Below are 25,658 nucleotides of genomic sequence, written 5' to 3'. Positions count from 1 at the left end.
TAGGAATTTTCGTATCTCATGAAACTAGCTACCTCAGCATTCAATATTAATGCATCTACGAGCTAGCAGCACCAGAATAATTTATTATCTGCCCACCAGTATGGCAGCTGCAAACAGGACCTCATTAGCAATAATAAAGCATTTTAGCACATGCTTGCTTTGTTATGCTTTTTTTCAGTTGAGGTCCTCGCACGAATATCCAGCATATTAATACAATTTAATAATAATAATACTACTATGAAATAATGTCGACAGTAGGACATCTATCTTATCAGAGCTAAACAACATTGACTATACAAGTTGTGGTTTATGTCAAAGGTCAGCACTAGACCCATATATCATCTGTCTGGTCTGTTTGGTGTGTTTACTGGATTTCTCATTGGTGCAGCATCTCTCTTCATCTACCTCTCTTTTGTCATGTGTACATAACCACCATGTCGTTTGGCACACATGCTTCATCTAGCATCTTATCTGCCCTGCTGTTTGCAGCCAACAGTTATAAATAAGGGCTGTGTTTGAGATACAGCTCATCTCATAGCTTGATTTGTGCAGGTGGTCATCATTTTTCAATCTTTTGAATTCCATTACTCAATCTGACAGGAAGTGTTGGTGCAGAAATAGGAAGATAAGAGAGTCTGGATTAGGACCAATGTGTTGCCTGGGTAATGGCTCTGTTTGGGTGTGTGTGTGTGTGTGTGTGTGTGTGTGTGTGTGTGTGTGTGTAATATATATTAATGTGTCCTTAATGTATATAAGAATTACCCCAACCATGAAAAACCACTATTGTTACAAACAGGTTTGAATAGAATTCACTCACCCATCAGTTTGACTGAACAATATTAGTAATGTTGGAGAAACTAAGTTGGCAGTATCACTTAGGGGAGGCTCAAGTTCCTACAACAAGTTCTTGTTTTTGGGTTCCAGGTTTGGCTGGCTTAGTCAAATTACTATGTTTGGATACAGCAGGGATAAATTATTATTTGGGTTAGAGATTTGGATCATGCTTTATGCAAATACACAATTTACTCCTTTGTACTCTGCTCCAGCTGTATTTCTAATCCCATCCAGGCATTCAAATTGGGACCTTGGAACCTTGCATTGCAACATCATTGTAATGTCTTCTGTAATTAACAGGACATAACATTTATCAGGGAAGTAGATTCTGGGGACTGTGTTTTCATCCAGCAATCCTGAGACCTACAGTATGTTCAGTTCTAGTAGTGTAAATAATACATTTTAGTATTTGTTTGTGCAATATTTTTAGTCCTTAACCCTTATTTTTAGAGCAGTGGAAGTCTTCATCCGGGACAAGTACGAGAGGAAAAAGTACTATGACAAGGAGACCCTGACCACAGCTCCAGTGAGTATCACCTTGTTTTGGGCATTTTGAGTTTTGGACTGTAAGTCCAAATCATTGTTGTCTAGAGAGCTGCCATGGTTGGATGGCATTTCACAAGCCTGTGCATCAATAGCTGCTTGCTGCAGAGATTTGATGCAGGCTGTCTCATGTCGGTGTCTGTTAAATACAGGCACCAACCTAAATGTATAATGACAACTATGTTGATGGTTTTTGCTTTCTATTATTTTAGCTTACTCAGTTTTCCTACCATCAAATAATATGAAATTTGCGCACACACACTTTTTTAGTGAGAAGCAACATATTAGCAATGAAATGTGAATGCTTTCCCATCACTTGCCTTTTGGCAAGAAAATCAAAACAGATTCTAAAAGGCTTAAAAGCATCAGAGACTCTTTGCATGGTTTTGGCTGCTGTTGTGTTAGAAGTTGAACTGTACTGCTTATAATATTTGACATCTTTCTTTGGCATCAACACATTTGAATGAGCTCCAATGCTTATTTTCCTATGCCAAAGCAACGTTGCCTACCAGTATGCTTGTGTTTCACTCACTGAGTCTGTAAAGTTTGTAGTTTTACCATTGCTGACCTTTTCTGCACTTTAATCTATTACACTGGTGATGTTTGCTAAGCTTAGATTCGTGAAAAGGAGAAGAAATCTTCCTAAATCCTTTTGAACCATGATTTCAGCCTTAAGAACATAGTCTTATTGGATCTGATACCAAGTGTTGGTGCACACTGTTATAAAATAACCTTTCAAAAACACTTATCTTCTGATACAGGTCTTTATCAGTCAGATGTCTCTCTCTGTGTGCATGTGTGTCAGTCTCAGGACCTAACCTTCCTTTGTGAGAATAATGGCAGAGTAAGGATTGTGTGAGTGTGTACGTCGGTGGGTGCATGCACATATTCTTGTCTTATTTCCAGACAGATTATCTGTGTGAGGTGTGTGTGTTTTAGGTGGGCTGCTCCTATAGAGTGAGTAGTATACACAGGATTTTGAGCTCCTAAAAATGTGTTATCTGTATGTTATTAGGTGTTGTGTCATGAGTTGGTTGTAGTAACAAACATCTTATGTGATCATGTGAATTTGTTGATTAATGATACTTAAACTTTGTGTTGGTCAAATAACACTCATTATGTTATACATTTACATTAACATTTACATTTAGTTGTTCATCAGACGCATTTATCCAAAACGACTTACAAGTGAGGTACAAAGCAACTAAAATATAGAAGCCAAGGAGACAAACTTTAAAGTAAAATGCTCTAGACAGCTGTTTCAGTTTCATGGTGTATTAATAAAATCTTATTTTCTTTTTTACGTTTTAAGTGCAGGGAAAGATTTAAGTGCAAAGAAAGGTTCAAAGGAGTTCTGTTCTCAGCAAGTTATATTTATAATTAAACTATTAGCTTTGGCGGCGCTGACTTAAAAGCACTGCCAAAATCATCAGCTTAACAGGTACTTTCTGCGTTTCTGCTACAAACTATCATGTGGCGTAAGTGGCATTTCCACTTTCGAGAAGATACATCTTAAAAAGCAATCTTCTTGTGTTAAGTTTTAACACAGAACTTTTAAATAAGAAGTGAGCAAAATGCAAGAAGTCTAAGTTGTAAATCAGAGGGTATGGTGATTAACAAATTTACACTTATCCAGTCAAATCACCTGACTGTTAGCTCTTAAACAGCTGCACCAATCACTGTGACAATATGATGACACAGTTCAGTAAATGGAAAGAGACTTCTTTGGGAAATGGTATTGTTGGCTGGAGGATAAAGAGCAACACACTCTGAACATGCACATGAAGCACAGCTAATCTGCATTCTGTGGCAGATGGGAATTTTTATGTACCTTGTAAAATGATCATTTTAATGAAGCTGTTCTTATGACCACAACAGTGTCATCCTTTTCCAGTTTTATTTAATGTCTTTCTACACCCATTATTTAAACCAATAAAATAACGTAATACTGCTCTTGCTAACCAGAAGTATGGAGGGAGGCAATGACACAGATGACTGAAGAGTCACTGTCAACCAACAACTGCCACATAATCAACAGAATGCAGGTTACAACGGACAACTCTGTTTCTAAGGATGTATCTGTATCTTTGTTACCTTGTGTCTTTAGCACAAGATTTAGTAAATGATTCAGGGGAAAGCCTTGTGTAGTGGCATTGGGTTCTAACTTACAAACAGAGGCTGCAGATTTATCAATATACATTGTGTCCTGCTGCCTTCAGATGGCCACAAGGATTTAAAGAAAAAAAGAGAAGTTTTTCACATACAGTTTGAAGCAGCTGTGGACAACAGATACTGTAAGAATTAGGGCTGTGCCAAATCATATCGTCCATGGGATATCGTGATAATTAATATCATAAGCATGGTGGGATGCCAAGTCGAAAGACCCAAAGCCAAGACAAACTGTTGGCAAGGACTGATTCAGGTGAATTATGGAAAAATGGATCACAGATACTGCTGTGAAGGCATATATCCCACTCATATTTTATTTTTTGCTACCCAAATTTAATTTAGAATTAGACATCATTTTTTTACTCAGCTCTAAAGACTGATGGTACTTGTGGTCAAAACAATATTATTGAAGTATAGTCATATCTTCACTTATATTGTATCATATAGCCCTTGTTGATGAAAGCAAAGCACCAAAGTGTTATGGTCTTCAGACATCTATTTTAAAGCTGTGATACTTCAATGTTATTATATTATCAATATAATAAATACGTTTTCATCAAAGTAACAACTCACTCCATTTGATGAACCTCCCACCTGTGCACTGTGTACAAAATGCCACACAGATTCGACTCTCCTGAATTCTTCTCTCTTTAAGTGAATCTCACACTAAACAGTTTCAGATCGTCAAACAAATCTTGACCTTTAGTGATAGTTAACACAAAAAGGTTATCCAATAACATAACAATAATAAATGTTCCTCAACAGCTTTTCATAGTGCACTAAGATGTGCTTGAGCTTAAGCCCACAGACCTTGATCTTGTCTCATTCCATTACGACAAGTCGCCCTAGCGCTGAAGCAGCAAAGTGTCCCCACAACAGTACATTGCCACGTCCATGCTTGACTGTAGGTTTGATGATCTTGGACTAATTTTGGAACTTCTGGGAAGTTTCACTATTGTTCCAAGTCTTATTCCAATTGTAGATAGTTTCTCTCACTGTGATCTGTGAAGTCCCAGGGTTTAAGCTTTGAATAACTTTGAAACCCTTCCCAGACTGATCAGTGCTGCTTTTTTATGTAATACTTCTTCCCACAGGCAAAGTTGGTATAACATCACCTTTTTGATTCAAAAACTACAATGATCTTTTAAAACTTGTATTTGCTGTGTATATTCAGGTTCCTTTTGTTTCATGTTAGATTTTATTTGAAGATCTGAAACAATTTTGTATAAAAAATCACAAGTGGGCCAAATGTTTTTTTCACAATACTTTATTTACCAAAAATTGTCAATGCTGTGTGTGCTGGTAGCTGGGCCACCACGACAACTTCTGCTTTCTGTCACACAGTACGCTAGTGTTTCCTTCATGACAAAACCATTTCTGCTTTTTATTTAAAATTTTTTTAAATCATTCGATATTTTTTTTTGCTTTTCGCAGCTACAGTGGTGATTAATCTAAGTTTCAAAGTAAATTGCTCTTGCTCTTTTGATTACTGAAGTAACAATCACGTAGCAGAATCAGTAATTCAAATTGTTATTTTATTAATTGAGCCTCATTTAGCCTTGTGTAGTATCAACATTTTACAACACTCACACACACAGACAAAATACAATGTAATGTAAAAGCCCTGCCAACTGGCACTTGTTCTTGTCTTTACAGACACACGTAGGGCTAGAAACACAAAGGGAGGTTCTCACAAACACACAAGCTGAACAACATTTAAAAATGTGCAAGGAGATGAAAACACTCTCAAACATAAACACCAAATGTGCTACATTAATGTAAAATGTCTTGTTCACAGCAGTCTTTCTCTGGTGCATCTTTATTTTGTATCTCTTCCTCTCACTGTCTTTCCTTTTGTTTATCTCATTCTCTTCATTCTGTGTCTCAGTTGTTCCCTTTTGCCTCCTACCTCTCTCTCTCTCTGTTTTCTCTGGCTTTCTCTGAAGCATTGCCAGCAGCGAGACTGTGATCTAGGATCTGTTTCTGCCACCCACACAGACGGCTCAGCTTTTATATGCAAATTAATTATTAAAAACAACTCATTATCACTTTAAGCAGTTTCGTGCAGATGGAGAAAGAAGAGAAGAGGGCTGGCTACAGTAACCCTGAGCTATATTTTGTGTATATGTGTGTGTTGCACAAAGGCAAAGTAGATTTGTTAGTTTGACCTTATGGTTGAGCACTTATAGAAAAGAAATATTTATTGCCTCTGCATGCCTCTTCACTAGTTACTTTATCATACTGTGCTGCATCAGTTACCAGTATGGTTGATGATGTTGGTAACTAAACTCTGGCTATGGTTTAAATTACAGTAAGATAAATACTACAACTACGACTACAAGTGGGAAACAAGGCAAGCAAGTATCTAAGAGAAAAACATTAAAGTGCTACAGGAAGAAATGTTTCCACTTCACGAAATGCTTATACTTTATACAGAGTGTCCAAGAAATATATACACTACTGCTCAAAAGTTTGGGATCACTTAGATATGAACTGAATCTGAATAGGAAATGTAGCAAAAGAACAGGACGTGCTGACATCGTCAGAGTTAGAAAAAAAGATTTTCATGGAAATGATGACTGAGTTCTTCAAACTTTGCCATTATCAAAACAAACAAACAAACAAACAAACAAACACCTTTTGCAGCAATCATAGCCTGGAAGATCTTAGGCATTCTAGCTGTCAACTTTGACAGCTTTCCTTCTTCAATGTCTCTTCCACTCTGTACAAATCACCTATTTAACCCCCCCAGACCATCAACTGCCTGCACCATACTTGACCAAAGGTATTAAGCACTGTTAGCATCTTTTCATTTGCTCTTCATCTCACAAATGTTCTTCTGTTTGATCCAAAGACCTCAAACTTGGACTCATCTGTAGACAACACCTTCCAGTGTTCGAGTGTCCAATGCCCATCTCAGTCTTGTTGTTATTGGTCAGTCTGAGATATGGGTTTTTCTCTGCAATTCTGCCATCAAGCCCAGCATTCTGTAGTTTTCTCTTCACTGTTGATGCTGACATTGGTGTTTGACCTTTACTATTTAGTGCAGCTGCCAGTTGAGGACCTGTGAGGCGTCTTTGTCTTAAACAACACACTCTTAGATATTTGTCTTCTGTGCATCGTGGCCTCCCGCTCCTTTTTCTGTCCCTGTTAGAACCAGGTTGTGCTGCTGTCTGTAGGGGGTAGTTAACAGCATGATAAGGAATTTTAAGTTCCCTTGCAATTTCTAACATTGTGCAGACTTCCTTTCGAAGCACAACAATAGTCTGATGAGTCTCCCATGAAAGTCCTTTCTTTCTGCCTATTGGTATCCATTGGAACCTGTAAACAAGCAAATGATGATGATATTAAACTAACCTAAAGAATGCCATGCTCCCTTGTTTGCGTCAATAGTATAGCTGTTTTCAGCTGTTCAACACAATTGCAAAAGGGTTTTCTCGTTATCAATTAAAATGATTAACTTGAATTATCATTCATACTAGGAGACTGATGCAGAGGACTGACTATTGCAAATAAAAGGCCTTTATGGAAAAATGCAGATCATTCTTTAAAAATGATCTGATTACTGATTTAATTGTTTGTGAAATGGATAAAATCATTTGTGAATTGCATTAATATGTAATGACATATGCAAGTGATCCTAAACTTTTGAGTGTTAATGTATATTTAACCCATTTTGATTCTTATGAGACTACATTCCATAAATTTCATTTGACCCAGTGTTGATATAAAAATATGTATTACTACAGCTGTAGAAACAATATTATTAGGAAACCTGACTGAGTGGAAGGGGACTACATGAAGTAGAGAAGAACACTGCATGTATGTTTTGTTTACTGAATTTGTTAAACTCTGGTGCTATTTAATTAGAATATGGCAGCGTATAAAATGACTTGTTATTTTGACCCTGTGCTTACTGCTGCATTTAGTGAAATGCTGCATTTTAAAACGAAATACATTTTAACTATAACTTTCAGTATTTGAAGCTCCTAAAAATAAGGTGCAAAACAAATTAAGTAAAAGTTATGTCAGTGTGCCAGATTTATAACCTATTTAATAATTATTTACAGTAATATATACAAAAAAGTATTACATCTATTTCTGTATTTATTAATATTAGTTGATGTTGATCAGGACATCCTTAGTTAAAGGTAGACTACCCACCATAATGTTCCACATTAAATGGACCATATGTAGTGAAAATTATCAATATTAATAAATATGAAAACATGTATTGTCATAATGTTTCTGGCTATATTAATGAACACTATCTTCTGGTTGAGGTGGTGTTGGAATCTCGATTTATGTTTCTGATGTTTGTGAGCATGGTTTTCTGATACAACTTGCAAATCACAGATGTTTGACTCATATCTAATAAATCTCATAATTGACAAAAGAAGCTCTTTTTTAGAATGAGCTATTTCTCAAACATGCAAGCTCATCCCGTGCTGTAGGTACACTCCAAAAGGTGGTCCAAATAATAGATGGAAGTGCTAGATTTTGATTTGTTTACATGTGTGAGACAAAAAATTCTTTTGCAATAGGCAGCTTGCAGTCCTTTGTTCACAGTGAAGTACAGTGTGTTCACTCAATTTCCATTACCCATACAGCATGAGCTCACTGTTCTGCCATGAGTGAATTAGTAGGTGTATTGGTGCGTACAGTGGCAAGAAAACCCTTTCAAATTTCATGGTTTTCTGCAATAATTTGTCATGTGATCTGATCTTAATCTAAGTCAAGAGAATCAACAAATATAATCCAATTCAGTTTTATTTCAGTTAATAATGTGCCTGAAATAATAACAAAAAAGAAATTCTGATCTTTCATGTCTTTATTGAGAACAACCATAAAAAATATAGTGCTAGTGGAAAAAGAAAGTGAAACCTTGGAATAATAACCTCCAAAAACCTAACTGGAGTCAGAAAATTATTTTGAGGGTGTGGACTAGAGCTACTTTGACCGACAAAAAAAAAAAAAAACACTCAAACTTTTTGAGTTGGTCGGTACAAGAAGAATATGTTTTTTTTTTTAGCCTCACCAAAAAGAGATTTCAGAGGATCTACAAGAATTGTTGATTTACATTAAGCTGGAAGCGTTAATAATTTCAAAGAAATATCATGATTTGGGCCTGCTTTGCTGCATCAGGGCCTGGCCAGCTTGCAGTGATTGGTGGGAAGATGAATTCCCAAGTGTAACAAAAAAGTTCAGAATAATGTGAGAATGTCTGTACATCAGTTGAAACTCTGTAGACGTTGGGTGATGCAACAGGACAATAAACGCAAACACTAAAGCAAGTCAACAACAGAATGGCTTCAGAAATACAAAATCCACCTTTTGGAGTGGCCAAGTCGGCGCACAGACCTCAACCCATTAGAGATGCTATGGAACTACTTGAAGATAGCCACACACATAAGAGGTCCAAAGATTATGACAGAGCTAAAGCAGTTCTGCCAAAAAGAGTGGGCTGAACATTTCTTTAAAATTTTGTGCGGATCTGATCCACAGCTAAGAAATTAATGCAGAAAACCATGAAAGTCCAAAGGGTTCACATAGTTTCTCTTGCCACTGTATATGGACAACACATTATTTCAGTGTTACTGAAATCAACAAGACATCACAATACATCTTCCAAACCCTCTGTGATGAGCCCAGTGATTGGCCTGAAAATGTCAGAAGAGAGCAGCACGGTCACCCTGGAGGCAGACTTTCACTGATTTTCAGTCTTATTTGCCTGTGTTAGTCATAGGTATGTCCTGTCTGCTGTGTCCACAGTACTTGCCAATTTTCTCTATGTTCCTTGCAGCCAGCTGTGGCAGCCTACTTAACTTCTGCCATCCACTGGCATATTTAACTTTGACGTCAGTGGACGGCAGTAAAGCTGGAGGGAGAGTTGGCTGAGGTCACTTTTTTTATTTGTCGAGCAGGAGAACACAGACTAGAGCAGCATAGACTGATAATAATAAAATATGAAATAGGAAACACCTCAACTTAATTTCAATTGTTGTGGCAAAGAGTCTGATTACTTGCCAATTTTTTCTTTTTCATACATTTACAAACATTTCTAAAATTCTGTATTCACTTTGACACTGGGTTGGAGTGTAGTAATGAGGAAAAGCTAAATTAATTTGAATGTTTGTAGTATCAGGCAGCAACATAACAAAACTGAAAAAGTTAAGGTGGTTGAAGGCTGAACACTTTTTTAATGCGCTGTATATGATAATAATTAGTGACATCCCCTGATCAATCCTGATCAAATGTTTTGCCTAGCTCCAGGTCTCATTTGTTTTTATCATTTTCCTGAAGTTTGTAGGTAACTACAGTCCTTTCCAAAAGTATTGAAACAATGAGGCCAGTTATAATCATTTTTGCTGTAGACTGAACACATTTGGGTTTGACATCAAAAGATGAATATGAAACAAAACATCAACATTTAAGCTTCTATTTCAGGTTTTTACTTCTAGATCAGATAAACAACTCAGAAGATAGTACCTTTTGTTTGAACTCACTCATCTTTCATGTGAGCAAAGGGTATTGTGCAACAATCCTAATTGTGGAGCTATTTCTAGCAAACTAACATGTTTGCCAGCTTGTAACATGCTAGTACTAGTCTCCCTTAGATGTTATTACACGAATCCACTGGGTAATACAGCATAGGGCATACATTTGTCTCCCAGAAGCACATTGTCAGAGAGAGGCGTTCAGGGACCTACAGCATGTCACCCTTGTTTCATGATTGTGGTTGAGGCGTTCAGGGACCGAGTGTAGGTTATTCACCCAAGTGTAGAATTTTGAGATCAAGACTTCTTGTTGTATTTTGGCTTTTAAATTTTTGTTTAAAATACATTTTTTAATGACTAATAAATATAGTAGACTATGTTTTCTCATGTTTCGCTATTTTCTCTTCAGGTTAATGTTTTAAGACCTTATTATCTTAGTAAAATACTGAATCAATTGATTATGTGACATAAAAGGAATATGTTAATGTATTATATTGTCAGATGATTTTTTTCTATCAAACAACCATCTTGGCTAGTGTGCCAGAAAATCAACTTGCTATTAGACACATCTGTTTACATTAAACTACTATGGAAGTCTTTTAATTAGAGACGGGAGATTTGTGACCCCAACCCTTCCACACAACATAGCTCAACACCACTTCATATTCTTGTTGTGTGAACGTCTGACTTTTCCACTTTAGTTGAGCAGGTCGCCTCTATAACATGATAAATGTGGCAACTGTGAAAGGTTTGCACAGTATCTTAAGTTTCAGTTGAGATGTTAACCATCCTTTTCTCTTGCTATTGGTAATCACCACAGCAGAGAGCCAGACACTTGTATCTCCAAGTCATAAGTCCTATTACTACTACTTGCCTTCTTATCTATCCTCTCTTTATCATTTTGCTTCCCCTCCCTCTGTGTTCCTTTCATTCCTTCTTCTTGCTCTTTCTCCCTCTAGCCTCTTATCTTTTTATCTTCATCATCAGACCATCTGTGTCTGTTTAGTGCTGTGTCGACATCTCTGGCAGCATCAAAGTCAGTAGACGAGGACGTTTTGAGAGAGAGGGAAGAAAGCAAAAAACAAAAAGACATCAACAGAATAAGTAGGAGAATAGAAAATGCTCTGAATTCACATCTCAGCTGTGCTCCTTTCACCACCACAGGCAACAAGAGCAAGCAGTTGTTTGATGCCTTAACATTTGAGGAGAGAGGGAGAAGGATGGAAATGGAGAAAGATAAAAAATGGAGAAAACATTTTTCTGTTCTGCCCTCGGAAAGGCACAGTCATTGTTAGTTTCCACCCCGAGGAGGTTTTGAAAGCAGAGGAGAGGGAGGTGGTGAGGAAAAGAGGTGGTGGGTTGATGGAAGTGATGTAACCTCTTCCTGTGAATGCGTTTTTCTCTGACTGACCTTTACAGTTAGATGCTAAGGAGCGCCTCTTATGTTCAGTGTTTCTCAGCAATACACTGTGTCCCTGAGGTTTCGCAGAGTTGTTAAATGCATATCCTTCATCATGAAGGAAATGCATTTGCAAAAGCCAATGTTTGTAGGTAATTCTGTATGTTTTATGTCCATGTTTGCCATGTTTGTCCTATTTACTTGCTAGCAGTCTTCTTCTCCTCTGCCTTAGCTGGCACATTGTTGCATATCTTTGTGTGTTACTGCCATGGGTCAGTCAGTGCATTCTGTATGGTGTCACTCATGAGACTGTACTAAAAAGTCATAAAATCAAAGTTAGTAAGAAAACATGGTAAATTATTCAGTTAAATTAAATACAATAAATTAATTTAATTAATCAATAAAGTAATTTAATTAAATTTTTCTAGACCCATTTATATAGCAGCAGTATCCTAGCTTATCTGGTCCTGAGTTTTTCAAAAGCTAAGCCAAGTTGATCTGCCTAAATTATAGTTTTGAATGAAAGAATAATCAGGAGAAAGCAGCTTCTGAGATTGACATGGCGTGTTCCTGTAGACTGCAGGTGGATCACGCATCACATTTTCTGCGACTACAGAAACACTCAGCTGCACAGCGGTTTTACAGAGTAAAGCATCCCTCCTGTTAAACAAAAGGGCAGTTTAACCAACACGGTGCTGATGGGATTTTCTACTCTTCCTGTTAGCTTATTTTTAGCTTTCCAGTAATGCCTTTGTGTTTTGCTTGTTTTAGTTCTAACACATCAACTACATAACCCATTTTCTGTGGTTTAATGGAATTATGTGCAACATAAGGTGACCTAGATGAAAAATATATATTGATAATGAGGCGATTTAGATTTTGCCATTTAACTGTCCACCTTGAACCTGTGCAGCATATGAGAGCATCAATTAAAACAGCTAACATTTTTTTTTCAGATACACTAACTGATGATGATTTCAATAAAATTGTGGATTGTTTATATTTATTGTTTGAATCATTGGTTTGACAAGCTTTGTCCTATTGTATTATCACTCTCTTGAACTTTAATCCACTTTACCCCATGAACATATTCTTGTAGTAACTCCATGACTCACCTGTCTTTGAATCTATCTGTATGTCTTTTTTGTTTTTCAACACCACCGTACACTACAGAGAAGCTTGCATATTTTTAGTTTTTAAGTGGTATGATTATCTTTGTTATTTTATGAATAATCAGTCTGTTCAGCTGTTGTGTAGAGAAGCAGTAAGTTGAGACAAGGCACAAATCTAGAGAGAGGTAGGTGAAGCTGTGGAGCATGAAGAAAGGCAGCAAACAGCCAGATGGCAAAGAATAAAGAAGGAAGAGATAAGACACAAGGCCAAGGTGGCATTCAAAGTGTTTAGTTAATTTTCTTAACTGACATGTCTCATTGCAGGCAGGGGAGATTTGAGAAGTTCTGTGCCTAAGCTGCTGATGTCAGATTGGACTAGAATGAATTTTAAATACAGATCAAAAGTAACAGTAATCACACATAACAGCAGAAAGTGTGCTATTCTTTGGTGATTGTCTGCTTTCCTCATACATTGTATGTGCACTGAGTTGTAGAAAAGCAGGTTTTTCACCATGAGAGGAACACATCTTTTGCATTCTACTGTATGAAATTAATGCAAATGTACTATTGGGACAAATCATTTCTTGACATTCTATTTTCCATTTCTCCATTCTTTTCTTCTTCTGTCCATATTGTGATAATGATAGTGAAATGGTGAAATGCATAGTCAGCATAGCTGCCTTACATCTCAAACAAGGTAAATGCCTTTAAGGTGCTACTTACGTGTAGTCACAGTCATTTGACAGCGGTCATTATGCTACATTAGCTGAGTCTCACCTAAGTTAGTGTTGACATTTGCAGAAATGCAAGCATAATGCATATGCTTGGTGACCCTGAAAAGACTGGCATTAAACACAGACTCTACATAAAGGGGAAATAAATGAGCAACAAGTTCCACATGTTGGAATGAAAAGGTATCAATGGTTTCACAACAGGGGCATATTATATGCTCCATAGCAAGCCAGAAGACACGTTACTCAATAGGGAGCGTTATTTATTGAGCTAGGCTTAATATGTGTTTTTAATATGTGTTTCTAGTTTTATTATTCATTTATTTATTTATATGGGATATGGATGAGAAGATGTGGATATAAAATGTAGATAGTTGTTATGCTTAAAATTTCCTAAAGAAAACAAGCTGATGTAAAGAGTATGTTGCCAGAGAATATTTTTTCATAACCGTTATCAGTACTTTTAGCATGTTGTCATCAGTCAACAATGGAATGTTACAGTCAAGTTGTTGTTGTCGTTATTGAAAACACGTGGCTCATGTGTACAAACCACCACCAGACCATCATCATAGAAAGGCAAAATAAGAATTGAGCATCAAGGCCTCTAATGTGATTACAGCCTTTGTCAGCAGTGAGTGAAGTGTCTAGTATATTTTAAGGAAGAGGAGGATTTTCTCATGTGCTCAAAACCAGAAAGAAGCACCTTAACTCGTGCATGAGACAGTATGGCAGCGTTAGATCTTCACAGTGTTTTTCATCCATATCCTATAGTGCATGTTTTCTCAATTTTTTTTTAAATCACCAGCAAAAGACCAGTGATTAAAACTGCTGTTATCTGTCATCGATTGGTTTTTCTAACAGGGGGACAAATAATTTTCTTCTCTTACACAAGGGAACCCTGCACCTCCTTTCTGAATTCAAATACTCAGGTACAGGATATGTAAAGATTTAAGTTTTAAGATTCAGTTGCTGTTTGTTGTGCTAATACATATTTTTTATGTTTGATATGTACAGAGACGACAGCCAGTGTCAGACATCATGCTGCATGAAAAAGACAGAATTGAGAGAGAGCCCTCCTCTATCTCACCAGTATAGCGGCGCCATATTGTTCCAAAATAGCTGCAGGGTCATGGGAAGACATGGTTGATGTCACCCTGCTTGATCACAGTTTCCTTCTCTACCAAACACTTTGATGAGCAGAGAAATAAAAGTGGTTTGAGAAAACAACCACCTACTGTTGCGGGTAGACTGCAGAGTTCAATTCAAGCCTGTGTTCAGTCTGTCTCACAGGTCAGCGGCAGGTTAATAGAAGCCATCTGTGCACTATATGACTGTTTGTGTGCGTGTTTGTGGGAACGCGTGACCCAATTTTGACACTATTCATTCTGTGCAGCTGTGGGGTAGGATGCAACCTTGGTTTGCAGCATCTGCTGAAGCGAAGTGTATTTTGGTGTAAAGGAAAAAAAATCCTCCTCCATTCTAATTAACTCTGCTCTCTCTGCTTCACTTTTCAAAACACCCGTTCTCCATTTTCTGTTCTTCTTCCTCTTCCTACATGTTTTAATGTTGTCCTTCTTCTCTTCTTCCGTTGTCTGTGTCTAACTGTCTGAACCTCTGTCTTCCAGCAGAAGTCGGCTGAAGCTGCTCCTCCCTCCACCTCACCATCCTCTCAGACTGACAGGAGCAGACAGGAGGTACATGTCTCTTCTATGCTGTGTGGAGTGGTGGTGACATGCTGTGTTTGTTGTCGTGTAGATTTGTTGGGTTGTTGTCATCATGTCCTGTGTCATTGTTTTGTTCGACTAAGAGCCACAACAATGGACTGGTCCGTCTACAACTCTATGATAAAACAAAAATAATAGGAATAATATTAATTGTATAGTACTGTATACCATGAAACTGTGTAGTGACACTATCTGGGCACTCAGCGGTAATGGCAAAGATTCCTTTCTTGTTATGTTATGTTACATATTGGGGCTTTAACCAACTAAATGATGTGTTTTTTGTTTGTACAATATAGGAGATCCCTTATTATCACTGTACAATTCTCAACCAGATCATCTGCAAGTGGGTGTATTTACACATTCCCTGTGGTGATGTACATCCACTTTGTCATATTAATGCACAAACAAACATTACATCAGCTTTCTGATGGCTGCTCTCTCATTTGACAACTTTTACAGCCTTGAGCTACAGCTTGCCAGTGAAATTTAGAATGATAATGATGTAGTAGTATGACAGAGTATTTAGCTGCACTATTGTCAGTGAAGAAGCAATTACACACCAAAAATCAGCTTCCCATTTATGTTTATGTGAAATGGGAGAGAGTTCACTGTTTCATTTACGCCTATTCTGCTTTAAGCAATCTAGCCCGCTGCTGTAGCTCCTCTGTTTACAGCCCTACCCACACTATTTCCTGTTCCCTGCTGCTTTTGACCACACCTAGCAAGTAAAGGCAGATTTTGGCCGTACTGCTAAATTTTCTGTAGTTCATTACTACATTACTTCATTACTAAGTCAGATCAGCTGTGGCTAACTAAGGTCAGCGGCTCAATAACAAGAGGACAATAACAGTTACTAACTTACTACCTCCATGATTAACACAGCCAAGGCAATCTCAAAGAAGCAAAATAAAATCTGACAGTACTTGTAGGTCAGAAAAGTGTTTTGGATCTTAGTGGCATCTCAAGGGTTGAGTTCTATCACAAAACAAATGAAAGACAAAATCTGAATTCGAAGAGCTCTGAATAGGTTGAGAGTGAGTGAGAGAGGAAGTCAGTTTCACTTGAGCTGCTGTACATTTCAGAAGTGTGAGAAATTGATCAAAATGTCACGGCAGTGTTAAAGCAAGCTTAATATTATATGTCTAGGGTGAACAATTGCAACAAAGATACTGTAAGATCGTCTTTAGAACTTTTCTTTTCTCTGGGTTCTTCCCTTGTGAAGTTATGTATCAAATTAGCAAGTATAATCGGCCATGACTAAATGTGTCCTTGGCTATATATATCTTACATACACAATAATATTCTCTGATGAACTGACAGCAGCAAGAAACAAATTTGTTATGTAATATATAGTAAATATTTATTTACTATATATTACCCTGTATTTAAAAATCAACTGGACAATAGTGGATATGGCATGTGCAGTACTTTTACTCATAATCCCACAATGCAATGTTCAGTAAATTTGTTGAAGGAGGGAGTGGTTTGAGCCACATCACTGGTATTCAAAAGTGCATTGTCAGTCTATAGCAACCATAACCCTATGTGAACTGATTAAATAAGTTAGAAACAAAGCCAGCATGGTATGTGGAAGATCCCAGCTGGAATTTGCTGTGTTTTATTAGTGATGATCAGATGGGAGTATAACAGCCTGCTAATGCTCCTGGAGCAAATTGGCCCATGCTAGCCTCATTAGGTCATGGTTAATAGAGTCAGAGCCTCAGAGATAATAAACTCAAAGTTGCTTATTGATTTGTCAACAAAATTAAAGACAAAATATGACCTATTTACTGTATGTGGGCGAACACCAATTCACTTTATTTTAAACTGCTACTACTCCAATAGAGCATACATACATACTGTAGCAGTACCCTCATTTCCATACATTGAAGTTCTTCATAAATTAAAGTTCCGGCGTTTGCATTAACATAGGCTTTCTGTATGTGACAGATTAATGTACTGTTTTTAACATCTCATTTTAACATAACTTTTTCATTTAATTACTCAATTTTGATTACCTTAAATGTGCTCACAAACACTCACAAGATAGTTAATCTAGAATAATACAAAATGCTCTGTGTTCATTCTGATTTGCATCACTCTAAATTTAGATGATTATGTACTATTGATTATTATGCTCTCAAGACAAATAAGCATCTCAGCATAAATAACTAAAAACACATAAACAGCTGATAAAGCAATTGCACTGAGAGAACAGAGAGAGAGGGAGACACAGTGAGAAACAGACTATTATTGTTACCATAATGGCCAGATTGTTGCTTTCACCCACTAAGCTAAAGCTTTCCTCTTTGGCATCCCGACAGTCATTAGACAAAGCGTGTTGGTGGCTGGCATCGGCACAGGCTCATTTACATATAACAAAGCAAGACAGAGCCATTAACCTGAAAACACTACATCAACTCTTCATACGCTAATAATGTCTGCACATTAAATCTTCATTGTGAGTGCATTAAAAGCACATTAAGGAATGAGATCTAATTGTTTCCGACCTGCCAAGAGGTATAGAAAATCTTTACCATTAGTCCTCATGCTACCTCCTCCAGAATATTATAATGGATGTCAAATGGTGATTTAATGAATAAAAGTACCTTCTTTCTGCACACTTAAGTAGCATCGTACTGTATGTTAGTCGTGGTATTGTAGAACAGAAACATATCAGTTTTCAATCTTGTACTGTGTACTAATGATTTTCTTTTATTGCATCTTTATTTAATGCTAATTATATTTAGATTCAATTCAATTTTATTTGTATAGCGCCAAATCACAACAGAAGTCATCTCAAGGCACTTACAATACAGTATTTAAGGTTTAAGACCTTACCAAATATAACTGTATACAGAATTATATAGAAAACCCAACATTCCACTTGAGCAGCACCAAGCAATAGTGGAGAGGATAAACTCCCTTTAGAGGAAGAAACCTCCAGCAGAACCAGGCTCAATGTGGGCAGCCATCTGCCTCAACCGGTTGGATCGAGGCCAATGGCCGTCAATTCAGTCAAAGTATCTATAATATTACAATTAATATATTGTTTTTGTCAGTGTTACCAAGAAAGAAGGCTTTTAATCTGTATTACAAATGTCTTGAAAGCTCTCCACTCTGTCAAGAACAGAAAATTAAGGTAGATCATTTAATACATTTCTGTGAACATGTACAGTACAGCAAACTGATAGCAGCGTAACATTAGCATCTCTGCTGTAGCAATTATGCTGCATTCTTACACCACATATTTTTTTTTCTCCACAAAAGGAGCGTGAAAAGAAAAAAGAGGAGAGGAAGAAAGAGAAGGAGGTTGATAAATTTGAGAGACACAACAACGCAAAGGTAAAAACATTTATTTAAGTTTAGTTATTTAATTTCACACATCTAAGTACAATTTGTTACAACAGCCATTGTCAGGAAAGTTAACAAGACATTTTTGATAATAAGTTGAAAATGACAATAGTGAAATTATCAACAGTAGCTTTTTGATGTTGTGCACACAACCATCTCTCTGCTCCTTACTTAAAGGCTGGATGTAACAGCCATGTGGAATCCTTTAACTAAAAACAAAGAACTGGTAGAATATCTGACAACTAAGTAGTGGAGTTATTTTAACAGTTAAGGGGCTGTACAGTATCACTGCACTGATGGGTCCTGGTTAGGATATTTTATGTGATGTTTTGGTTTTGTGTTTATAAACCTGGTTTCCAGCAGCAGCACATGACAGTTTTCTAAAAAGATAATAACTATATAATAATAATATACTTTGGTGCATACACTTTTTTGCCAAGGTCCAAACAGGAAATAGTACAGTATCATTTGTTGTTTTACTAAATTAGCATTTTTGTTATGTTTGTAATAGAGATGCTATGAAACCTGAATTTGGAAGTTGGCACCAGTACCACTGAAATTCTACAGTTTTTAATTTTGATACCATGGCAAAAATAAACCGCAGAAAAATAAAATGTAAGAGTGTAACAATATTGTGTCAAAAGATAAATAAATAAATACATAATAAATCTTCTGCACACATGTGGCCAAAATATCTCAGTGCAGCTTCAAATAAACGCATTTGAATTCAACGATTTATGATCAAATGTAAAAAAATGTTTATATAAAGCAGAGTTTAGATTTTTAGCTGTTTTGAAATCCGTAAGGAAGCTTTCTGTAATGGTTTATTTCTGTCTCAGCCATCCCTGTCTATTGATTACAAACTAATGTACACATTGGTATTCAGCCCTTTAGCCAATACTGAATTCTGGCCAATAAGTGCATCTACAAGAGAAAGGTGAGAAGAAGAGGAGAAAAAGAAAGAGGATCCAGTTCAGTGACATTTACCGTGCTTTACGTACATTGGTGTTTGCTGTGCTGTGGAGGCCTGAATGAGGACAAGGATAAGTGCTGCCTTCTTTGTGTGTGCCAAAGTGCCGTTATGAATGCATGATGTGTATCAACAGAGAGACTGTGCCGCTCCACCTCTGTTGTGCAGGAACTGAATCCTCATGGGAAACTCTTCATAAACATTTATGTTATTCACAGATGCTCTGTGCATCAGTATGGATAATTTCTTGTGCACATGGAAATCTCATCTCAATCGCTATGATGCTATCCGTCGAGCTGAAAGTGATTATTTCTGTGTGCGATGTATAAATGCATTTTATTTAGAGTATACGATGTATATTATTGGCCATGCACTGGCCTGTGTTTAACTGAGTGGAGTGTATGCATGGCCGAGTTGTGGTATGTCTTGTATTTTTGAGAGAAAGAGGGAGTGAAGGAGTAAATGTGTGTGTTTCTAGGTCATGGTTAGTAAATTCAGATTATTTCATGGCCTGCAAAGCAGTGAGGGAATAATGTAGCTCTCAGCGGTGTGGATCCTGCTCTACTATGTGTGTATATACTGTATGTGTGTGTATATGTCTTCAGATGCTCTACAGGGAACAGAAATATAGGCTATGTGCAACCTTTTCCACTGAGAGTAAAATATAGCAACACAAGGGTCTGTACTCTACCTCCATCTCCTTAAAAACGTGACTCTGTAGACTAGTATATTGTTAATGTGATTGTTATTAATATCACTGAAATATATTGTCAAATTTCTATTGCATTATTTCTGTCCTATCTTATTGTCTATCTTTTACTTGAGAACAGGTTTCTTGGCTGTTTGCACATTATTTCAAAAATCTGATACCTTTGGGGATGTCCCAATAATTTTTTTTAAGCCATGATCCTGATGTGAGTCTTTTACATCAGCAGATATCAACAATTAAAGTTGGATGCCATACCTACTTTAGTATTTCACTATTTACTTTATATGTCTGTAGGGATGTCACGAGAACCAATACATTGGTACCAAGGGACAAGTTATGGACTAAGTTTCCCAAGGTGGTAAACAAATGTATGATCTTATCCATATTGCCTGCTGCTACTATTGGCAATTTAGTGTTTCGAGTTTACCAGTTCACCTAACTGACTATTAGGAAACCAAAATACCCAGAAACATATTTAAATAAGTGGATTTCCTTTGCAATAACATCACTGTCAAATCTAGAATTATAATCATGAATTAGAATCTAAATCTACTGTTTGCCAAGGTACTTGCTGTTAATTTCAACTCATGCGTTTACTGGAACTCGCCTCAGGTTTCTGGTGTGCTAATGCATCCAGAGCTGGCCTGAAGAATACTGTTGTGCTGTAGATCAATGCTGAAAAGAAATATTGTGTTTTCTTGTAATGGCATGAAAAGCAATCAGCCTATAATTATTCCCAAATGATGAAAATGCAATTACCCTCAGACTCCTTGTATGCTATTACACTATCTTCCCGTAGAAACCACAACCAGGGTATTTCCAAGGCAGTACTGTGTGTTGCTTCACTTAAAGTAGTTAAGATTGACTGATCTGGCCTCAGCCTTCACTGACATCATAGAAAATCACTCAGTAACATAGGGATGAGTCTTCTGTATATAGAGTGATTATTGGACTTCTGAATTCAGCATCTGAGATAAAATACAAGCACAACCAATATGATACAACAACTACAAAATACTGTTGAAACTGTTGAGTTACATGTGAAGCTGCTGGCGTTTCATATCAGATAAGGGTGCTTTCACAGCTACCTTGTTAAGTCTGTTTGAATCGAACCCTTGGCGCATTTCATTTGGCATGTCTGAACACAGCAATCACACTTTGGTGCAAATCAAAATAAACTGCAACAAGACCCTTGACCAGGTGTGATGTTGGACTGGTCCCAAACAAACTCTGGAGGAGAACATGGTCAGACGTCGATCCAGCTCAAACCGGACGGCACTTTTTAAAAAGAATTTTTAACGAAGTTTGAGGTGGTGTTGTATTTTCGAGGTGTTTTTCAAATTGCATTTAGTGTTACTAGTACTACTTGTAGCAATGGGCTGATTTTGAACTCTACTTTATGGTGTTGGCTGGCTGCCCCTCTCTCGCTGTGAATACTTCACATCTAGGCTCACACTGGCATCATGCAGACTTTTAACTAGGGGGCCCACAGGATTACGTCCAGGTAATTTCTGAGATGAATAACTTAGACATTTGCATTTTCACATGCAGACCAGACATGTTCAGGGTGTTGCACGTGTGAAAGCAGCTTAAGTTTACAAACTGGTTCACTGCACAGCACAGTCTCAAGCGCACGGAGGGGATACCAGACCTCTGTAGTAGTGTAGTACTGAAGGCACGTTGTTCTTTTGTATCAAGAAGACCTTGTCTTGAATGATAAAATTAGGAGATTGCAGTATACCAGTTGACCCACAGATAGCTGACACGTTAATGTGTGTGTGTGTGTGTGTGTGTGTGTGTGCATGATTGTGTAGGCAACACGTGGTTTGTTGCAGGAATTTAAGGAATGAATGATTCTTTGTTCGCCTATCCATGCTGGCAGAGATATGTGGTGTTGCACATCTCCTTTTCTTCCTTCTTATCAGCCATGCTCCTGTTGCCAATGAGCCCCTGTGTCAAGGAGATATGAGGACACTTCTTGTGTGTGTGTGTGTGTGTGTGTGTGTGTGTGAGAGAGTGTGTGTGTGTGTGTGTGTGTGTGTGTGTGACAGAGAGAAAGACACTTGTTAGTCCAAGTGTATGCTGACATGCTGAAAGCTGTTTAATCTTCACTATAGCAGGAAACATGCTGACAGCCATGTTTTCTCTGTCTCCATCTTTCTTCTCTCTCTCAACTCACTTTTCCCCTTTGTCTCTCACATGGTCTTTTCTTTCTCTCCTTTCCTACATGTCTCTGTCCTCACCGTGAAACAACACCCTTTATCATTCTACACATGTAATTATACAGACATATTCATATAATTATGAATATGTCTGTATACACATACATGCACATGTATGTACATATTGTATTTCCTAGCTCTTTACCTAAACTTAACTATCACAACTAAATGTCTAACCCTAACTTATACTATGTTTGGTGCACCGCAGTGGTTTCTGGAGGGAGAAGCCTGCGCTTTAATCAGTAGAAATGTTTCATTTCCTTTCTTCTTCAGAGAGGTTTGCATAAAGAGCACTTTGGCTTTTCTCAGAAAATATGAGTTCAAAATGCTGTGAATGCACTAGCTACTGAGCTGATTTTACAGATGAAAGTCAGCGACTGCAATCAATATGGATTTCTTTAATTCTGTAGTTCTTCTGTTGTTGAAATGTGGCTGCAGAGAGACAAAATAGCTGATATGCCCAGCTTTCATTTTTTAATATAAAAAATATAAATATAAAATAAATATAAAAAAAACTGAATATTTCAGGAATTCTGTGTTTTTCTTACAGTAGTCTTTGTTACAAGTTACCAGTTTACTGAAATCTATGCTATTGGTGACAAAGAAAATAATGCAAAATGTCAAAAAGTTAGAGATATGATATGATAGAGGAAATCCCACTGGTTGTGGTTTAACGCAATTCCATATTACAAATCTATATCCAGTAGTTCTAAGTATAACTCAATACAACTTACTGGTTCCAGTTCTCTCTCTAGGTGATGTCTGTACACAGCCAAAGATTGTTTATGAGGAAAGATAGTCTATTGTATAACCACAAGTTGGTGTTTCTGTAGCTATGCAGAATCCAACAGAGTGATAAGTCGTGACTTTAATGGAGCTTGCCATGTCAATTTCAGATGTGGTATTCTCTCAGTTATTATTTAGTTAATATCATATGAATATTTTATGCTTATAAACATAATATTTTTGAATCATATTCAGAAAAAGCCTCTGTAGGTAAATACATTATATCATATTGGAGAAGAAGAGTTTTCACAGCATGAGTAGTATTCCCTGGTGTTAATATGTAAAATCTGGAAGCAAATGTTGAAGTAAGCCTGATCAAGTGGTCTAAACTTAATCTGATATTAACATAGCACCTCAGGTTTTTGCTGCGTGCGTTATATTCTGTCTAATTAATTGACGATGAAAGTATTTCAAAATATTCAGGTTTTCATATCCTCAGAGACATTTGGCCTATTTCATATTCTGTCAGTCACATGCGCCACTCATTTATTGAATTTGAATCACTGTGTGAAAGTGCAGAGTAATTACTCATAGCATGCTGTTTGCCCTAATGAAATAATTTAAAAAATAATGTTGTCTCTCCCTCCCTCCTATGACTTCCAATTCACAATTTCATTGACATATTCATTATTTCCCTGCGGTTTTGGACTGTAGGAAGTTCTTTGGGTTCTGATTGCCCATCCATTTCTGTTAAGCACCTCATAACTTTAAGTTATACCAATGGAAAACAATGTTTGGACACAACCACAACATATATGCACTATTCTATGTTTATATAAATGTACAGTCCACCATCTTAAGTTATGTGTGACCAGCCATACATGTTTGGGTGACTTGGGCATGTTGCTGGGGGGGCGGCATGGCACAGTAAAATTCAATTCAATTCAATTCAATTCAATTTTATTTGTAGAGCGCTTTTTACAATTGACATTGTCAAAATTCAGAATAGTTATGTTTAGGTTCTTATTTATTTCTGTCATTGCACAGTGTAGTCCTACATAGATGTGCTATACTAGACGAGGAGGATGGGGTAGGCTAACTTCACCAAAGGTCTCCTGAGGGGAATGCTGATTGGAGGTGTGGGGTCGGGGGACTCAATCAAAAGTGCACTGCTAACTCAAATAATATAAATAATATATAAATAAATAATAGGTCCTACTGGAATTGCTACCAAATAAACCAAATGATGATACAGTTTTCTAGACATATTGTGGCATTTTTTTCTGGTTTTCCAGGGCATCTCACAAGCAAAAACCACCTCTGTGGCCAGCTGTGTGGAGATGAGAAAGAAGCCAGCAGCTGAACTTACTTTGTAATCTCTCTATGCTCACTGGTTACACTACTGTTCAGTTTTGATGTGAACAACACTGTGGATATCTGCCTGGAGAGAATGTCTGGCTGTCCATTTTTAAACACAACATTGATGCAACAGTTTTTTTGTATTTGTTTTTTCTCCTGTTTTTGTTTGTGCCAGGGTTCCATGTCAGATTCTTCAAACTCTAACTTCAGGAACTTGTCAGGACTTGTCAGGTATCATTTGTTATGAATTGAATATAAGTTCAGTACCCCTAAAACGCCATATGTGGCTGCTGTTGTGCTGTATGTATGGAAAAGTGTCATTCACAAAAATGTCAGTGAGAGTAAAAAGATCATTTTCACACTGCAGAGCTGCAGTCCCACTGTCAGAGTGAGTTGCAGTAAAAGGCAAAAAAAGTACTAAACTGTTTCTACACTGTTAGAAAGTGTTAATAGCACATTTGTCAGAGATGTGACATTAGATCAGCACTGTACAATAACAGAAATAATGAAGCAACAAGTACAACAGGCCTAAAACACTAGTGAAGTTTATTCTTTTTTTAGACAAAAATTGAAGAATGTATGTTGCTCATATGTGGCAGTTAAGAACAACTTGTTTGTGCAAGAAACCCATTGTGTTTCTTCCATCTCTATGATGACTTCCCTCTCTGCCTTCCACTGTGGCTGTTTGGTAGAGCTAGAAATACTTAATTTCTCATGACCACGATCTGATAGAGTACATTCTCTATAATCTGACCCGTAGGGCTATACAGAATGACTTCAAATCTATGTATAATTTCTCCCTTTACTACGTAATATCAGAATTAATTGACAATGTCTTGTTTTTTCTTGTTATCAACCTGGTTGAAGATTTAATTGGTTAAATAAACTGTTAATGGATAATACTGTTCTCTTACATTCATTGAGCTGTTGATTTGTTCCATACAATGTGATTAAGAAAGTCACTGGTAGGCCAACCAGAAAGGCCAACAAGTCAAACAATTACTACAGAGTACACGGTGCAGCAGACTATTTCAGGTTTAGTTCAGCATGTTGCAAAAACCTATTGATAAAGGTGGTAGTTGCTGAAACATGTTGACTTTAAAATTGATGCCGTCTTCTTTACTTCTTCAATCAAGTGTTCTATTAATGTGTATGTAAATTTTCCCTCTAGTGCACCATAGCACAGGTGTTTAGACAGATGTTAGGCAGTGTTGTCTCGTCACGGCACGTCAGCCCAGTGTCACAGTGATTGAAACTTGCATGGTGTACCATACAACAGCATATCTGTCTCCTAACAGTAGTTTGTGCA

At 37.1% G+C, this 25,658-nt stretch overlaps 1 protein-coding gene across 3 annotated transcripts in view; it reads left to right on the top strand.

The window, feature by feature from the left end:
* The window catches only part of smap1 (small ArfGAP 1), an 89,667-nt gene that overhangs the window by 19,288 nt on the left and 44,721 nt on the right, over positions 1-25,658 (top strand). Inside the window, exons 4-6 of one of the 3 annotated variants that reach the window (XM_026355846.1) lie at positions 1,285-1,360; positions 14,914-14,979; positions 18,280-18,354. In XM_026355846.1, coding sequence (XP_026211631.1) covers positions 1,285-1,360; positions 14,914-14,979; positions 18,280-18,354 — 217 coding nt within the window. Of the gene's footprint in view, positions 1-1,284; positions 1,361-14,910; positions 14,980-18,279; positions 18,355-25,658 lie in introns of all 3 variants that reach the window. The other 2 variants (XM_026355848.1, XM_026355847.1) reach the window with 2 other exon arrangements.

The sequence above is a fragment of the Anabas testudineus genome, chromosome 15 (assembly GCF_900324465.2).
Source record: "Anabas testudineus chromosome 15, fAnaTes1.2, whole genome shotgun sequence".
In the NCBI taxonomy this organism is placed as follows: Eukaryota; Metazoa; Chordata; class Actinopteri; order Anabantiformes; family Anabantidae; genus Anabas; species Anabas testudineus.
This window is presented reverse-complemented; position numbering and strand designations above follow the sequence as displayed.